We start from the raw sequence: 17,810 nt of genomic DNA, 5'->3' as shown, positions 1-17,810 counted from the left end.
AAAGCTGTCATTATATTTGAAGTGAGTTTCTTATCAACGGTATGTAATTGGATCTTTTAAAAAAAAAATACACTCTGGTAGTCTCTGTCTTTAATTGGTGTATTTAGACCATTTACATTTAATAAAATTATGTTAGGGCTTAAATCTGCCACTTTTTTTTTTCTGTTTGTCTTGGGCTACGTATTTTCCAATTGTTCCTCCATGTACTTTTTTTTTTTTTTTTTACTTTCTTTTTTTAGAGCAGTTTTATGTTCACAGCAAAATTGAGGGGAAGGTACAGAGATTTCCCATATAACCTGTCCCCCACCCATGCATACCTTCCTCTATTATCAACATCCCCTGCTAGCGTGGTACATTTGTTACAATTGATGAACCTACACTGATACATCATAATCATCCAAAATCCACAGTTTACATTAGAGTTCACTCTTGGTGTTGTACCTTCCATGGGTTTGGACAAATGTATAATGACATGCATCCACCCATTACAGTATCATACAGAGCATTTTCACTGCCCTAAAAATCCTCTGTGTTCTCCTATTCATCCCTGCCTCTTCCCAACCCCTGGCAACCATTGATCTTTTTACTATATGCATAATGTGGCCTTTTCTAGAATGTCATATAATTGCAATCATACAGTATACCTTTTCAGATTGGCTTCTTTCATTTGGTAATATACACTTAAGTTTCCTCCATGGCTTGATAGCTCATTTCTTTTTAATACTAAATAATATTCCATTGTCTGGAGATAGCAGTTTATTTATCCACTCACCTACTACAGGACAACTTGGTTGTTTCTAAGTTATGGCAATTATAAATAAAGCTGCCATAAATATCCATGTGCAGACTTTTGTGGGACATAAATTTTTATTTCCTTTGGACAAGTACCAAGTAGCACAATTGCTGGATCATGTGGTAAGAGTATGTTTAGTTTTATAAGAAACTCCCAGACTATCTTCCAAAGTGGTTGACCATTTTGCATTCCCACCAGCAATGAGTGAAAGTTCCTGTTGCTCCTCATTCTCATCAGCATTTGATGTTGTCAGTGTTTTGGATTTGGGCCATTCTAATAGGTATGTAGTCATATTTTGTTTTGACTTGGATTTCCCTGATGACCTATGATGTGGAGCATCTGTTCCGATGCTTATTTGCCATCTGTACATCTTCTTTGGTGAGGTGTCTGTTAAGGTCTTTGACCCATTTTTTAATCAGGTATTTTGTTTTCTCATTGTTGTGTTTCAAAAGTTCTTTACACATTTTGAATAACAGAAGTTTATCAGATGCACCTTTTGCAAATATTTTCTCCCATTCTGTAACTTGTCTTTTCATTCTCTTGACATTGCTTTTTGCAGAGCCGCGGTTTTTAATTTTAATGAAGTCCAGCTTATCAATTATTATTTTCATGGACTGTGCCTCTGGTGTGTATCTAAAAAGTCATCATCAGGGTGCCTGGGTGGCTCAGTCGTTAAGCGTCTGCCTTCAGCTCAGGTCATGATTCCAGGGTCCTGGGATTGAGCCCCGCATCGGGCTCCCTGCTCCATGGGAAGCCTGCTTCTCCCTCTCCCACTCCCCCTGCTTGTGTTCCCTCTCTTCTTGTGTCTCTCTCTGTCAAATAAATAAAATCTTTAAAAATAAATAAATAAAATAAAAAGTCATCATCACACCAAAGGTCATCTGGATTTTCTCTTATGGCACCTTCTAGGAGTTTTATAGCTGTATGTTTTTCATTTAGCCCTATAATCCATTTTAAGCTTTTTGAAAGGTGTCAGATCCATCTAGATTTGGGTGTCTTGCATCTGGATGTCCAGCTCTGGCATTGTTTGTTGGAAAAACTATCTTTGCTCATTGTGTTGCATTTGCTCCTTTGTCAAAGGTCAGTTGACTATATTCATTTGGGTCTATTTGTGGGATCTCTGTTCTGTTCCACTGATCTATCCAGTCCGTTTTTACTATCTCTACCCTGCTCTGCTACCTTGAGGATGAGCTGTATAAACTACCCCTTTATCTAATACCCTTAGTACTCTACTTTTTAGAGACTGCCTCTTAGTTCCCTACTGTGAGCAATTATGAAATTAGCTACTAATCTCTTTTTCTCTCTTCTCACCACCCTCTAATGTAAAATAATATTCTCTTCAATTAATGCTTACTAGGTAAACATCTCCGGTGCACTCCCTCCATGTTTTGCTTCTTGTTTAGTATCTGTCATGTCAGAACTTACAATGTTAGGATGTCAGAACCCAATTTCTATCACTTAATTTTAGTTCTATACTTACATGTATTCGATGTTCAACACCAGTCCTTGTGATGAATCTTCTCCAGTCACCACTATGTGGTCTGTAGTTCATTCCTTAGGAAGGGCTCAGGGGAACACTATTCCCTGAGTACACGCATGTTGGTAACTATTTATCTGTGGCTTTTATGCTTGAAGATAGGTTTGGTTGGATTACAGTACCTTTCGCTCACGTTTGCGCTTGGCTATCTTAAATGCATTGCTCCATCGTTTTCTCCTATGCTGTTCATGACGTCTGATGCTTAGTTTTCTATTACATATTAAGTAGTTATCTGTGGCTGCAAAACAAATGCCCCCAAGCTTAGCAACTGAAAACAATAAACATTTGTTATCTCATGTGGTCTGTGGGCCAGGAATTTAGGAATGGCTTAGCTTCTGCTTCCTCCGAACCTTCCCCCAACTCAGCCTTTGAGTCTTCTGTCTTCTTTACATCTAGTGTTTGTTCTCTGCCCAATTTAGATTCTGCATCTAGAAGTTTTTCCCAGAATGGGAATTTGTCCCTCTGGAAGGGAGTCTTTTCATTAGGTATTCATGAAATGTTCAATGGCTTATGTTGGCACCGCATCCTCTGCTGTGGGCCAGGTTCAATGGAAAGCAGAATCTAAGACTCTGAGTTGTGCATGCAGGTTTCATAGGGAACACTCTCAGGAGAAACACCAGGAAACAATAAGGCAAGTAGACCTGGGCAAAGAGATGAACTGTGATGGGATTATAGCAGAGACCTCAGCGGACCCCACAGGAAGCTCTGGAGCTGGGCTGGCTCTTCAGAATTGCCCCAGTTGAAGCAAGTTGGCCAGGCCTTTGTGTGTGTGCATCACCCAGTCTTTGGAATTTTCCTTCCTTTCCCCACTGACCTGCCATGCCAGCTCTGTTTTGTATCAGAGCTCCCTATATGAATGGGTCTATTCTAAATTCTCTTTTCTGTATCATCTCACTGGTCAGTTAGTCTATCCCAATACCAATCCCATGCTGTCTGTTACTCCAGCTTCAAAAGTCCTAATATCTAGCTGGACAATCCTCTCTCTTTATTCTTCTTCATTAATGTTTTAACACTTTTTTTATAAGATTTTATTTATTTATTTCAGAGAGAGAGCCCGAGCAAAGGGAGGGGCAGAGAGAGAGAGAGAGAGAGAGAGAGAGGGAGAAGCAGACTCCCTGCTGAGCAGGGAGCCCAACGGAGGGCTTGATCCTAAGACCCTGAGATCATGACCTGAGTCGAAGGCAAATACTTAACCCACTGAGCCAGCCAGGCGTCCCAACTCTTTTTTTTTTTTTTTTTTACCACTTTCTACATTCAAGTAAAATTAACATACATGATTATATTAATTTCAGGTGTTTCAACTATTCTTAGCTCTTCGTTCTTACATATAAATTTTAGAAGGAACTTCTTAACAGTGCTTTTCATACAACTAAAAATAGTGATCCTGGAGAAAGAAAGGTTACTCAACAAAACAGATTTTTCACATAAATTAGACAGTATAGGAAGCGATTGCTTTCTAGAACTTTATTATACTGTGTCTTATAAATATACATACACACTAGGGTTACCAGATTTAGTAGAAAGAAAAACAAGTTACACAGTTAAATTTGAATTTCAGATAAAAAACATAGGACATATTTTATATGGACATTTTTATACTAAAAAAATTATTCATTGTTTATCTGAAATTCAGATTAAACTGCACATCCCGTATTTCATCTGACAACCCTAAAACATTCCCTCCCTACCCCCCAAAGCTCCCCCACACATTCATGCACATGCATACTTAATACCATTTTACCAGTTTTTCCCTAGATCCTCTATGAGATAACTACCTTCCTTGTATAACATTGCTCACCACAGGATTTTTCAAGACCGTGTCACTCAAAGTGGATAATGGAGCTCTGTACTTGGTCAATGGAAAAACAAAAAACAAACAAAAAAACAAAACAAAAGAAAAACAGTATATGTTATTTGTAAAACAAGAGGAAAATTCTCTTCCACATGTGAAATGCCCAGGCTCAAATGGGGCAAAAATCAAGATCCTATATGCCCAGATTCATGGCCCAGCCTGACTTTTTAGACCTCTCCAAAGGCCCATTGTCGACACCCCAGCCTCAGGCAGGAGTCAAGTTCTTACGAGGTGGTCAGCAGACCCTCTGAGAGCTGTCAGGAGGAAGCTTCCAGGCAGCCAACAGCAGTGGCCGTCCTCCTCTTGCAGATCTTGCGAACGCTGAAGGGCTACGATCCCTACAACACCTTGCTGCTGCCTCCCCGCCTTCCCGGGGAAAAGCTGCCCCCAGAGCTGTACGAGTACTTTAAGGAGATGAAGCGGTCAAAAGAGGAGCAGATGAAGGCCAAGTATCTGGAAAGTCTGGTCCAGGAAAACGGTGAGAGCTCAGTGCCAAGAGCCCGGCTTCAGCCCCTGCCCTGGTCCCCCGGAGGTACCCCTCCTGGGAGGCCAGCCAGTCCCTGAGCGCATGCCAGATGCCAGACCATGCTAGGTGCCTCATACATTTTGTTTCTAATCCCCACAAAATGGGCCTGTTATCCCTGCTGTATGGATGCGGAGACAGGGATACATTCTTCTCTCGCTAGAGTCTAACGGAGAGTTAAGACTTAAACACAATGGGTGACAGGCATTAAGGAGGGCACTTGAAGTAATGAGCACTCGGTGTTGTATGCAACCGATGAATCACTGAATTCTACCTCTGAAAGGACTAATACGGGATATATTAATTAGATTGAATTTAAATAATTTTTTTTTTAAAAACCCAACTGATACAGGTATAGAAGAACACTTGCTAGGTGCCAAGCCCTGTGCTGAGGGCTTTACACATATAGATGAGAAACTAAAGCACAGAAGCACTGAGCGGCCAGGTCCGCAGTTCGAAGGGGTAGAATGAGGATTTAAGCCCAGATGTCTCCGACTCCAGAGTCCGTGGTGGTGACCGCTATGTTCCACGGTGGCTGCATGTGCCCCGGTGATGCAGTAACACATCACACAGGGTATCACTTGGTACCCTGAAAGAGAGAGGGGGCGGGGGTTCACACAGGAAGAGGTTGGCCCTCCGGGGTCCTCAAGGCCAAACCCCAATCATAAAGCTGGACTGTGCTCTTGTAACTTGCCCCTTTCTGGCCCAGTGCCCCTGACTTACCCCATCATCCTCCACCCATGGGCTCCCTCGAGTGCACACTTGAACATCAAGTCTTCTGGATGACCTGTAGCATGATGCACGCTTCTCCTTCCTGCTTACCGTGCCCTCAACCTGGAAATGAGCCCTCCCTGTTGTTACTTGCTCTCTTTTTCTGTGTAACAGTCATCACGTGTGTAATTGTTTTCTTCATACCTGTCTGCCCCCCAAATGAGAAGTCCCCATAAAGGCAGCGATCACATGTTCCCCATTATAGTACCCAGTAAATATGTGCTGTGAGACTGAATGAATGAGCTGCATGGAGTTCATTTACTCCCACCCTTGGGCTTGTCTTGCCTCTCAGGGAAGCTAGTCAGAGAATACTAGTTTGTCCTAAAAGGAGAAGATGAGAGAAAAAGACCACCTCTCCCCGCATTCTCCCAGTCAGCGTCATTGAGCGCTATTAGTGCTCAGATGCTAGAACTACCATCACAAAGACCACAGACTGGGTGACTTAACCAACAGAAGTTTCTTTTCTCGCAGTTCAGGAGGCCCGATGTCTAAGATCAAGGTTTCAGCAGGGTTGTTTTCTTCTGAATGTCCTTCCTTGGCTTGTAGATGGCCGTCTTCCCCTAGTATTGACATGGTCTTCCCTCCTGGGTGTCTGTCCAAATCTCTTCTTAAAGAACACCAGTCATACTGGAGTGTGGATGGAATAGGACACCCATATGACCTCATTTTAACTCTTTAAAGGCTTTATGTTCAAATATAGTCACATTCTGAGGTACTGGGGAGTTAGGATTTCAACCTACGAATTTTAGGGGAACCAATTAAGCCTATAACAAGCACCCACTATGTATGTTCCAAGAACAGAGCTGAAGTGTGGTAAACAGATCAATGAAACAAGGTTTCGTCTTAGCCCCGGGGTCAGGAAGGAGGTGGGAGGGCAGACACTGAAACTCAAACCTGCTCCCTGGTGGCCTGGGGCAGACAGCTGCAGGGGCTGCCAGGTACAAAGGGCATCATGACCTCAGAGAAGGGCCCTGTCACTTTAATCCCCATTCTTACAACGGTACAGTTGTAGGTCCATTGTTTCATTTGGCCCATTGAAAGGTGGCGGAGAATGGGGACCCAGGGGTCCAGAGGGGGCCAGGGAGGTGCATACTCTACTTTTCCCCAGGGGTTCTCCCAGCCTCTGCTCCCTCTGCTCTCATGTGCAGACTGTCCCCCTGTTTCCCACGCCATGGCCAGTGAGGCCAGTCACAGGAGAGCTCCAACCTCTCCGCCTCAAATGTCAATGACCCACGCCTCCCAGGATCAGTGTCTTGGCCCCCCAGGGTAAAGGGGGTCGTTTCATGCAATCACAGCCCAATGCCCCCTTTGGAATTCTATGATAGTAGCAGTGGGGAGGGTGCTGGGCAGACAAAACGGTAGATGTGCTTAGCAAGGCCATGGACAAATGTTCATGACAAGTTCAGGGGCGAAACAGGCTACGAATTGGAATGTACACTACGATCCCAAGTTCAGCTTTGAAAAATGAGAAAGGAACAATCTGAGAAGTTGGAGCTCTCCTTACTGGAATCATGAAATGCAGCTGCAATTTCCCTGTCACCATCTCTTTGTCTTTCTCTTTTGCAGATAAATTTTATAATTCTTGCTCTTCTGAATTTTCTAAATTTCCTGGACCAACTATATAATTTTAGTGTTGTTGTTTTTTTTAATGTTAAAATGTAGAAACATTCTGGGCGGAGAAACTTCTTAATAGCTAACTGCTGTTCTTATTTCTTGGGGTTGGCTAGTCCAGGGTGATGGTGAGCAGGTCAGTGATTCTCTACTTTGTCTCTCTTTCGTTTTCTGTCCCCATCTTCCCTTGTCCCCCTCCCAACTCTTCCCCATGTGTGTTTTGGTCCTTGGCTCTCTGGCAGAAGAGGAAGATGGGCCCTCATCAGATCTGGGAACCTCGGCCAGTACGAAGAGGACCTCACTGAGCCGAGGGATCTCGGTCACATCCAACCTGGAAGAGCGGCACCTCCCTATGATGGAGTCCAAGACCTACCCAGATGAAGAGGAAGACGAGGAGAGCCTGGAAAAAATAACGTTTCAAAGTAAACAAGCACTTTCATGTTTTGGTACCGGTTCTCTCCACGCAGAGATGGGAAGACTGTTCAGCGCCTTTTCACTTTTCTCCCTGAAATGCACCCTCAAGCCTTCTAGCCCTACTGGGTATTAATTCTGCAGTATGAATATGCCATCAATTATTCAGCCATCTCCTGTCATGTTGCAAATTCAGTTAGTGTCTAGTATTATTTTTTCAGCAGGGCCGATTCCCCTAAAATAGAGTTAACAGTCAGAGAGTAACTGAGTATTTTCAATTCTAGTAGCTGTGGACAAATTATTAGCTAAATAAGGCCCTCCTATATGCCGAATGGGGGAGGGAGCACGTTTGCCGCAGATGATTTGTCATTGTAAAACAACAGTGTCAAGAAAAGGAAGAGTTGTTCCCTTTTCTCTCAGACCATGTGAATTCTGGGCATGTCCACATGCACTCACTTGCACACGTATATTTTTAATTTGCAGCTGACAAGTTACAGAGCATTGACAGCCATTCCACAGAAGAAGTTGGAGAAGTAGAGAACAACCCTGTAAGCAAGGTGATCGCTCGCCACCTGGGCATTGATATTTCTGCAGAAGGCCGCATGGCCAAGAACAGGAAGGGCATCGCCATCATAGTCCATGGGACGCCCTTGGCCGGTATGCACAACCCTGAAGGGTCGCCCCTTTGGGCTTTATGGTGAAGTTTGCACATGTAATTTTTGAGACAATAAAAGACTCTTCTGTTAGAAATTTGTATACCACAGGACTATCCCCAAACTATTCAATTGCCAAGGTCAGAGGCACAGGGTTAGAAAAAGAGCAGGGACCCCTTATTTTTAATTAATACATCTCTGAATTGTTTGAGCTTATATTCTTTCAATAATTTAAAAAAAAACATTAAAATATTAAAGAAAAATCCAAGACATTAAATAATTTAAAAAGGGGGAAATATGTGCAAACCCTTTGAACTGGTCGTATTACTTCTATAGATTTATCTTAGGAAAATATTTAACAATGTAGACAGAGATTAACTGCATGAATGTCCACTGCAGCATTGCTTACCATAATAAAAAATTGGGAGCAATTGAAGCATTCAGTATGGAAGACTGGTAAATTAAGCCTTAGTACATTCATAGAGTGAGTAAGTTATTTTGCCACTAAAAACAGTGTTTCAGGCACACATGTTCATAGCAGCATTACTCACAATAGCCAAAAGCTAGAAACAGCCCAACCGTCCATTGACAGATGAATGGAAAAACAAAATGTGGTCCGATGGGCTATTATTCAGCCTCAAAAAGGAGGGAAATCCTGACACCTGCTACAACATGGATGAACACTAAGACAAGATGCTAAGTGAAGTTATCACCAAAGGACAATTGCTGTATGACTCCACTTATATGAAGTACTTAGAGGAGTCAGACTCATAGAAACAGAAAGTAGAGTGGTGGTCTCCAGGGACTGGGGAAAGGGAAGGGTGGGGGCTTATTGTGTAATGGGTACAGAGTTGCCATGTGGGAAGATGAGAAAGTGCTGGAGCTCAATGGTGGTGATGGTCACACCACAATGTGCATATAATGCAACTTAACTGTACACTTAAATATGGTTAAAACAGCAAATTTTGTATATCACCAGTTTTTTCAAAGTGCCGTAGAAGTATATCGAATGAATAGAAAGATGTTCATGATACATCATTTTAAGTGAGAAAAAATGTCATACTTAGGATTTGCAATCTGAATTAATTTCCTATTGTTACTGTAACAAATAGCCACATACTTTGTAGGTTGAAACAATGCAAATTGACTTTCTTTCTGAAGATCAGAAATCTAAAATATGTCAGTAGGGCTGCATTCCTTCCAGAGGCACATAGGAAAAGATCCATTTCCTTGTGTTTTGTAGCTTCTAGAAATGTCACCTTCATTCTTTGGCTCGGGGCCCCTTCCTCTGTCTTCAAAAACAGCATCACAGGAGCGCGTGGGTGGCTCAGTTGGTTAAGCATCTGACTCTCAATTTTGGCTCAGGTCAGGATCTCAGGGTCATGAGATCAGTCCTCACGTTGGGCTCCACACTCAGCAAGGTGTCTGCTTGAGATTCTCTCCCTTTCCCTCCACCCCTCCCCCGCTCATGTGTTCTCTCTCTCTCTCTCTCTCTCAAATAAATAAATCTTAAAAAAAAAACAAAACAGCATCATAGCATCCTCCACTCTCTCTTCCTTTGCTTCATCATCACATCACCTGTTCTGACTGACCCTCCTGCTTGCCTCCGCAAGGGCCCTTGGGATTACATTGGCCCACCCAGATAATGGAGGATAATTTCCCTAATCAGGATCCTTAACTTAATTGCAACTGCAAAGCCACTTTACCACATAAGGTAACATATTCACATGTTGCAGGCATTTGGATGTGGATGTCTTTGGCAGGGGTGGTCCTTGTTCAGCCTACCACAGAACCTGTTTCTTTTTCCTAAGAAATGTAAATAAATTAGTTGTATATGCATACTTAGCAGCCATATGCTAACTGTAATATCTCTGGGTGAGCAAATTATGGATCTTTTTTTTCCCTTTCTCCTGTTATTTGTATTTTCTGCTTTCTTTTTAATGAGCAGATATTTTGAAATGAGAAAAAAAAAAAATCAACACAAGTTATTCTTTAAACCAAAAAAGTCTTCCCATTAGAATCAGAGATAGTAGAACTACAAAAAAATTTTTTTAAGATTTTATTTATTTATTTGAGAGAGAGAGAGAGAGAGCACCCAAGAGCAGGGGGAGGGGCAGAGGGAGAGGGAGAAGCAGACTCCCCACTGAGCCTGGAGCCCGGCGACAAGGGGCTCAATCCCAGGACCCCGGGATCATGACCTGAGCTGAAGGCAGACACTTGACCCACTGAGCCACCCAGACGCCCCTAGAGCTATAAAATTTTTAAAGATCATCTGACAGAATCACCTTTTAACTGAGGAGAAAATTCAGAGAGGATGTGTTTTGCCCTCACACTGCACACAGCGTGCTGGTGGTGGAATGAGAACCAGAATCCATGTGGTTCAGGTCTTCCCTCTGTTTTCTGCTCCCACCTCTGGCCACATTAGAGACTTAAAGGCAGAGCACTTGGAGAGATCACTTTATAGGGGTCTCCATTCTAGAAGTTTCTTCTGTCTAGAACACTCAGCCACTGAGAGCCGGGAAATTCAACCTCCTGGCCCTTTTTTGCAGGAAAGACGGCCACTGCAATCAGCATGGCCAAATACTACAATGCAGCCTGCTTGAACATTGACTCCATCGTGCTGGAAGCCATCTCCGACGGCAACAACATCCCGGGGATCCGGGCCCGGGAGCTCTGCATCAGGGCTGCCATAGAGCAGTCCCTAAAGGAAGGAGAAGAGTCTGGTAAGAGCTATTTCCCCTGACTTTCTGTGGTCAAGTGCCCGGCACCCCTGCTGCTAATACCCATCTTCCTTGTGTCCCCCACTGAGCTTTTTGCCCCACGCCCAGTTGAAGGCTGACTTACAACATGCTGGCAACTTATAGCCCGAGGAAGAATTCTCTCCACCAAGCATCTACAGCTCCCCCTGCTGCCCAGTACAGGCATGCACTTGGCACTACAGGGAAGAGGACAATGAATAAGATGCAGCCTACACCTTTGAGGGTGACCCGTGAAAGGGGAGCAGACAGGGGTTTGTTCGGAGCAGAGGGAAATAATATAACAGGAGGGCAACTTTGGCATGGCTGGGTTCCAATAGGCGGGATCTCGGGAAGTTTTCGTGGAAATGAGCTTTGAAGGAGCAGGAGAATGTTGACAGGCAAAGATGAAGACAAGGACAGTCCAGCCCAAGAAATCAAGGAAGTCAACAGTAAATTAGAAGTGGAAAGGCAGGCTGAGGCCCATCATAGTTGACCTTGGTGCCTGGATTAGGAATTTGGATTTTATTTTGAAGGAACAGAGGAGTAGGGTGGTTTTCACCCTCAGGGAGAAATGGTCAGAGAGTCACAGTGGAAAAGCAGCAGGTCTTATAACGTCTTGTAAAGGGAGCAGTGGAGATGCTGAGGAGGAGCAGGCTTGGGCCAGCTGCCCCGAGGAGGGGGAAGCATTCCAGACGGTCACATCAAGATTCCTAGTCGTGGAACCAGGAGGAGAGTGATGTTGTTTACCAAGATAGGAAATGTGGGAGGAGGAGAAAGTTTGCTGGAGAGGAAAATTAATTGAGTTTTGGAACCTCAGTGTAGTAAGGCCTGGTGTGGTGTACCTACCAGAGATTGGGAATCCTGTCTCCTAGAAGGACCTAGAAGGCAGGGCAATGGCTGCTCAATGGGAAAATATACTGAAGTAGAGTGACTGCTCTGAGTGGAACAATTTTTATATAAATATTCGTAACAGCATACTATCATTTCTTTCTTTCTTTCTTTCTTTCTTTCTTTCTTTCTTTCTTTCTTTCTTTCTCTTCTTTTTTTTTTCTTTGAGAGAAAGAGAGCAGGGGGAAGGGCAGAGGGGGCAGAAGAGAGAGAATCGCAAGCAGGCTCCACACCCAGCAAGGAGCCTGATGCAGGGCTTGATCCCACGACCCCGATATCATGACCTGAGGTGAAATAGAAAGTCAGAGGCTTAACCTACTGAGCCACCCAGGCGCCCACATAACATCATCTCTGATAGTGCACCATGTCTGCTAGTTGATTGATAAAAGTGGCTGGGGCTTTGAGGCATGTCCTCTTCCCTTAGTACCTCTGCATGGGATGCTTAGAGAAATAGAGGATTCTTTGCTGGGAAGATAAGAGAAATAGCTTTTTAGTAGTATAAGGGAGGAAAAATAATTTTCTCTCTGTCCTTCTGAGTTCTTGGCTAAGACTCTATAATAAAAGATTCACAAGAAAAAAGCAAATTTATTAACATGTATCTTTCATGTGTACACAGGAGATACTCAGGAGGAAATGAGGTGGCTTACAATTTTGAATTAAATTCCATCTTCACAGGGGAAGAAGAGGAGGGAGGTAGTCCTCTTAGGGGAGAGCAAATGAGTTTTAGGGAAGATGAATGAACCCACAGAAGAATAGATGAGGGTAGATAGTTTGTAACAAGTGTGTCTTGGTGGAGGGTGTTGCCCTCTAGTCTCCTCTCCTGTGAGGAGTCGATCCTCCCTGGTTGATGTAACTCCCAGGGTGAGGATTTGTGACAATTGAGTTCCCTTTGGATGCCTCTCTTTAGGCAGACAAGGGAAGTTCAGAGAAGGCTTCTTCTGGCATTTGCCCACAGCTCAAGTGACCACAGCTCAAAAGAGAGCAGCGTATTTTCAGGTGGCATATCCAGAATTCCTATAGTCATATGTTGGGGGTGGCCTAGTCTACCTTTAGCGGGAACTCCAAACTACATCATAATTTTGGTTCTCTTAGATATTTGTTTCCTTTTCTCTCAATTAATCTACATTTCACAGAGGTCTTTGGAGCTCTGTTGGTGTCCCATAACAAATTGCGGATTTGGGTTTCCTATCTGAGAAGGTAATGTCAAGCTAAAGACATAACTGAGGGAATCTTCCTCCACATAGCAAGAGGTGCAACTGCTGGGAGAGAGGAAATCGTTCCAGAAAGAGGAGCAGGATGGAAAGGGCAGGATGGGACATTGGGGAACACTTACATTTTGGGAGGGGGAGTGGAGGAGAAGCCAGGAAGTCCAAGAAGGCAGAGCGAGGAGGGTCAGAGGGCTGGGCAGTCAGGAGAGCAGGCCGCAGGGAAGCAAGGAGACTGAGGTGTGGGAGGCAGTGGGGCAAGAAGGGCTTTCACACCTCTCCAGAGCCCTGGTGGGGCCTGGGGGACCCTTCCTGCCTTGTTTATCTCATAAGCCTTATCACTGGTTCATATACCATTTACTTGGCTTCCTTATTCTGTCTGCCGACCCCACTAGCGTGTCAGCTGGAAGCAGGAATGTGTGTTAGTGCTCGTCACTGAGGTGTTCCCAGCGCCTAGAATGATGCCTGGCACAGAGTGGACACAGAGTAAAGACTTCCCAAAATGTATCAAATCAGTAAGTGAATGTAGTCAGAGATTGCTCAAAATACAGACAGAATGAGCCCTGAGAGAGGGCCACTGTGGCTCCCAGTTCAGAGGTCACTGGGCACTTTGGAGAAAGCCCTTTCAATGGAGGGGTTAACCCCAAACCTGTACTTGCTGCTCGCTGTGGACGATCCTGCTCGTCCCAACTGCACCCACTGGCCACTTGAAATGTGGTGGCTGGTCCAAATTGAAATGTACTGCTAGAGGTGGGTTTTTTTTTTTTCTTTTTAGGATGTTGTATGAGTTAAAGGCTATAAAATAACAGTAACAATTTTTATGTGTCGTTTACATGTTGAAACAATCACATTTTGGTTATATAGGGTTAAAGAAAATATACCATTAAAATCCATGTGTACTCTTTTGATGTGGCTACTAAGAAATCTTAAATTCCGTACATGTCACGTGTCTGTTGGACAGATGTGGTCCACACTACTGTTTTAGAAGTCGGGCAGTGAGGGAAAGAGAAGAGGTGAAGTGATGATGTCTTGAAAGAAATGAAAGGCGAAATGAAAACTCATATATTATGTATTATGATGTATTATATCGGGAAGAGCCAGCTTTTTAAGAGAGGGCGGAGTGATGGCGTGGACAGGGAAAGCTGAGAGGCATTAGGATAGCACAGAGGAGACTGCACGGCCATCAGTGAAGACGGCGTGGCTGGGGGGCGGGGCGCAGGAGGCTGGAGTGGTCCTTGCTTTCACGAGGGCAGAGCCTAGAGGGGCTGAGGGTGACCGGGCCCGGATGAACACAGGACCCGCCAGCCGAACGCTGTACCACGGCTCCACTGGTAGCTTCAGGCTCTTTGCCCCCCACGCTCCACCCACCCCGCACTGCCACCTCCAGGTGCAGCATGGAGTCCTTGTACCTATAATCAGCTCCTGGGGAAGGGACGGAGGGAAGACGCATGAAAAGATAAAGCAGAGTAAGCCTAGTGACAACTCTCCAGGGAGTTCTGAGGGCCTATTTGCCGAAATGGTTAACAAGGAATAATGAGACTTACCGAGTCCGCCCCATGTGCTGGAGAAACGTGGAAGCTGCCTAGCACATAGCCGCATCACCCCGTCTTAGTGTTGGGGTCCCAGGGCAGGGCCCTAGTATACCAGCACTTTCAGAAGTGCTTGCTCTCGGGGCTAGAAGAGAACGTGGGGCCGACTAAAATGGGATCCACTGGGAAGATGGGCAGCGGAGAAACCTGGACTCCAGCCTCGGGGCCTGGAGCCTCTTCTCCCAGCCGTTCCCAGCCAGCTGCAGATGGAGATGGTTTTGTGTTCCTCAAGAGAATCACACCTGTCATACTAGGTGTCTGGCCATCCCCACTGTCATTTCCTCGGTATCCTCCAATGCCTTTTAATATAAGTCCACTCTCTCTGTGTAGCCCAGGAGGCTGCTTCGGGCCAAACTGCTGTGGGACAAATACGTCTGAGCAGTGAGACCCTGGGCAAGCTGACCTCAGAATCCACCCTGGTAACCCCTGAATTTAAACCTACAAAGACTGTGCGTGGGAGCATGATGATCGCCAAAAGCAAGACGGAGAGCCACGGCTCCGGGTCTCAGAAGCAGCATCACCAGCATGCGTCTGAAACGCCGCAGGTACAAATCAGGGTCCCCCCAGATGGAGGGTTGGGGTCCTTCCCCCTGCCTTTTCTCCTCAGCGTCCTGCAGCCGTGGCAGCATGACTTCATCACTGAGGGTGCCCCCTCCAGGCTCATGGTGCCGGTCCTGGAAGGAGTGTGTTCATCCGGCAGGTGTTCAGCAATAACTTTAATGTGAGGCACTGGCTTGAGTGCTAATAGAGTGGAGATAAATGAAGCAAAAATCCCCGTGCTCAAGCTGCACCAAGAGTCTGCTGAAGGAGATAACCACACATTCAAATATTTGCAATACAGTGAGATTGGTGGCAAAAGATGTTTGTAAAAAGAATTTGGTTGAACCATATGAAATGGCCAACAACAGCCATTTCATAGGGCTCAGCCTATTACTAAAGGAATGCTGAGGATGAATCGTATAAATTGCGCTGGGTGAGGGGTGCTTCACCGGAGTCTTGGAAAGTCATAAAGAAGTCAGAGAGTTTGAGCCTTTGCCAAGGGACTTTGAGAAACCATCTTGGCAGAATAGCAGGTGCTGTAGCGAGAGACAGTGGGTGGCCCTGTGAGAGACAGCGGGTGATGAGTTGTCGGTGGGCAAGTGGAGTCAAGTGAGTATAGGCTTCCAAGATGTTTAAAAGAAAAGGAAAAATGACAGAAGTTGTTAGAGGAGCAGACCTAGGGTCAGGAGAGTTCTTTTTCTGAAAGGAGATGGAGGCAAAGCAGTCTCTAAGGAAAGGTGCTCCTGGAGGAGGGTAAGGTGACAATCCTCCCAAGAGGGAATGAGATTCCTGGAGAAGACAAGGAGTGCAGGACAGAGCGCAGTCAAAGGAGACAGGGACCAGCTTCTTCCAGAGTCAGTAAAGGTGAAAACCAATCCAGCTGCCCGTGGGGGAGGCAAGGTGGAGATTGGAGCTTGGAGAAGGTCTTGTTGAGTGGCTCTAGGACGTGTGCAGGACACCAAGTCTTTGTAAGAGGCACTGAGGAGGTTGGCATTGCACAGCATACTTGAGGAGAGTGGCAGAGCACTGATGTGTCCACTGGGAGGAATAAAACCGGAACTGGGTGGTGGACAAAAGAAAAGATAGTTGGGAATGCGGATGTCCCAGCTGAGATGGGAAGCCATAACTTCACTAAGATTTCCCTAAGCATCAAATGGCAGCCTTCATTTGGAGGGAGAGACAAGTCTTCATTGCAGGGGCAGGAGTGTGCTCAGAACAAGGGACAAGGGAGGTGGGAGTGGCATCAGTATACGGGAAGTCCAGCCTACAAAGAGAAGGAACAAAGAGGAGGGCAGCAGAGTGGGAGAAGCAGGAAGAGAGGAAGAATCTGTGGGTCTTGTTACTGTCCGAGAGCGCAGTGGGGGGAGTGGGAGAGGTGGGCATCTCGGAGGAGGTTGCTGAGGCAGATGGAGAGGAGGTGAAGGCCCTTGCAGGAGAGGAGGTCCGCATGTTGGAAGGGCTAAGTAGGCAGAGTGGAAGCCCAGGTCTTCTTGAGAGAGAAGGTATGCAGATAGGATGGGACCTCCCATGGGGCTGAATTTGTGCCAGATGTTGTCTCTGATGTTCACTTCAGTCGTGCCTTCTTCTCATACCATGAGAATTGAAACCATTGACTCACTTCCTTTTGCAGCATCCTTTAACCTTCTCTTTCTCAAGATCTAATATGGTATTCTTTACATAGATGTTTATGAATGATCTAGAACTCATATTTGTATTAAACAGGGTGTCATGGGGAATCATTTTCTTTGATTGGGTTCCATCCATCTGGACAGTGAAGTAAGGCTTTTGAGAGTATATCAAAGGCAGCAGAAAATCCCAATTCTGACCCCAATCCCCTTTCAATAAATAGGGAACTTAAAACCTATTCAAGATCACCCCATCCTCCCCATGCAGCTGCCACAGTGTGACAGGACTCATGCTTTGGACAACAGTCACCCTGTCAGCATGCTTCAGCCAGAATTGGCTGTTTGGTTTTCTAAAGCTCTCCTAAAGCATGAATTCTCCAATGACTAAAAGTTTAGTCATGTTGCAAGTGGGAAGAAATATGTAATATGTCATATAATGAAGATATGACCTGTAATACAAGGTCATTTATTTATAAATCACCATGTTCTAGGAGAACACCCGCTAGAAATCCTGGTCTTTTGAATGACATTTAATCCAACACCCACACTTCTCAATTCCATGGCCTCCTCACGAACCCACTGCCATGGTCATGTTCTAGAACTTGTTCATCATTACCCATAAACTCCAAGACCTCTGCATTACACATCCTCCTTCCTGACCACCATCTTCTAACTTTCCAGATGACTTACTCCGGGAAATAATCGGTCCCATGCAAACCTCCAGTCCACATCTTCACTGCCTACCACCCCTTCACTTCTTTTCTTACCCTGTTTGGAATCCATGTCTATCAATGTAGATGCTCCCTTGCCCCTTCCCCTTCTTCATACTCTCCAAGCAAAACTTCAGCCCTGGTAAAACTGATTCTCCGCCTCCTCCATGCAGGGTGGCTGAGCACAGCTAGAGACAATCCTCCTCTCTTCTGAATGGTCTTCATCTAAATTTAAGACCACAAATCTCAAATAGACCCTTTGGTCTGCCCTAGTAAATTCACCCTCCTTCTCTTCAAGAAAACTATTTTATGGAGGTCATCACTCTCCAAACCTCTAAGGCCCTTTCCTGTTCCCCATTCCTAG

General features: G+C 45.0%; 1 protein-coding gene across 1 annotated transcript in view; it reads left to right on the top strand.

Annotated features, from left to right (window-relative positions):
* HYDIN (HYDIN axonemal central pair apparatus protein) overlaps nt 1–17,810 on the top strand; it is a 358,851-nt gene that overhangs the window by 245,879 nt on the left and 95,162 nt on the right. The window contains exons 37-41 of the mRNA XM_045890776.3: nt 4,492–4,660; nt 7,330–7,509; nt 7,982–8,155; nt 10,701–10,874; nt 14,902–15,116. Coding sequence (XP_045746732.1) covers nt 4,492–4,660; nt 7,330–7,509; nt 7,982–8,155; nt 10,701–10,874; nt 14,902–15,116 — 912 coding nt within the window. The remainder of the gene's footprint in view (nt 1–4,491; nt 4,661–7,329; nt 7,510–7,981; nt 8,156–10,700; nt 10,875–14,901; nt 15,117–17,810) is intronic.

This window comes from Mirounga angustirostris, unplaced genomic scaffold, assembly GCF_029215605.1.
Source record: "Mirounga angustirostris isolate CCGP_5_RB_7025 unplaced genomic scaffold, mMirAng1.0.hap1 SCAF_16, whole genome shotgun sequence".
In the NCBI taxonomy this organism is placed as follows: domain Eukaryota; kingdom Metazoa; phylum Chordata; class Mammalia; order Carnivora; family Phocidae; genus Mirounga; species Mirounga angustirostris.
This window is presented reverse-complemented; position numbering and strand designations above follow the sequence as displayed.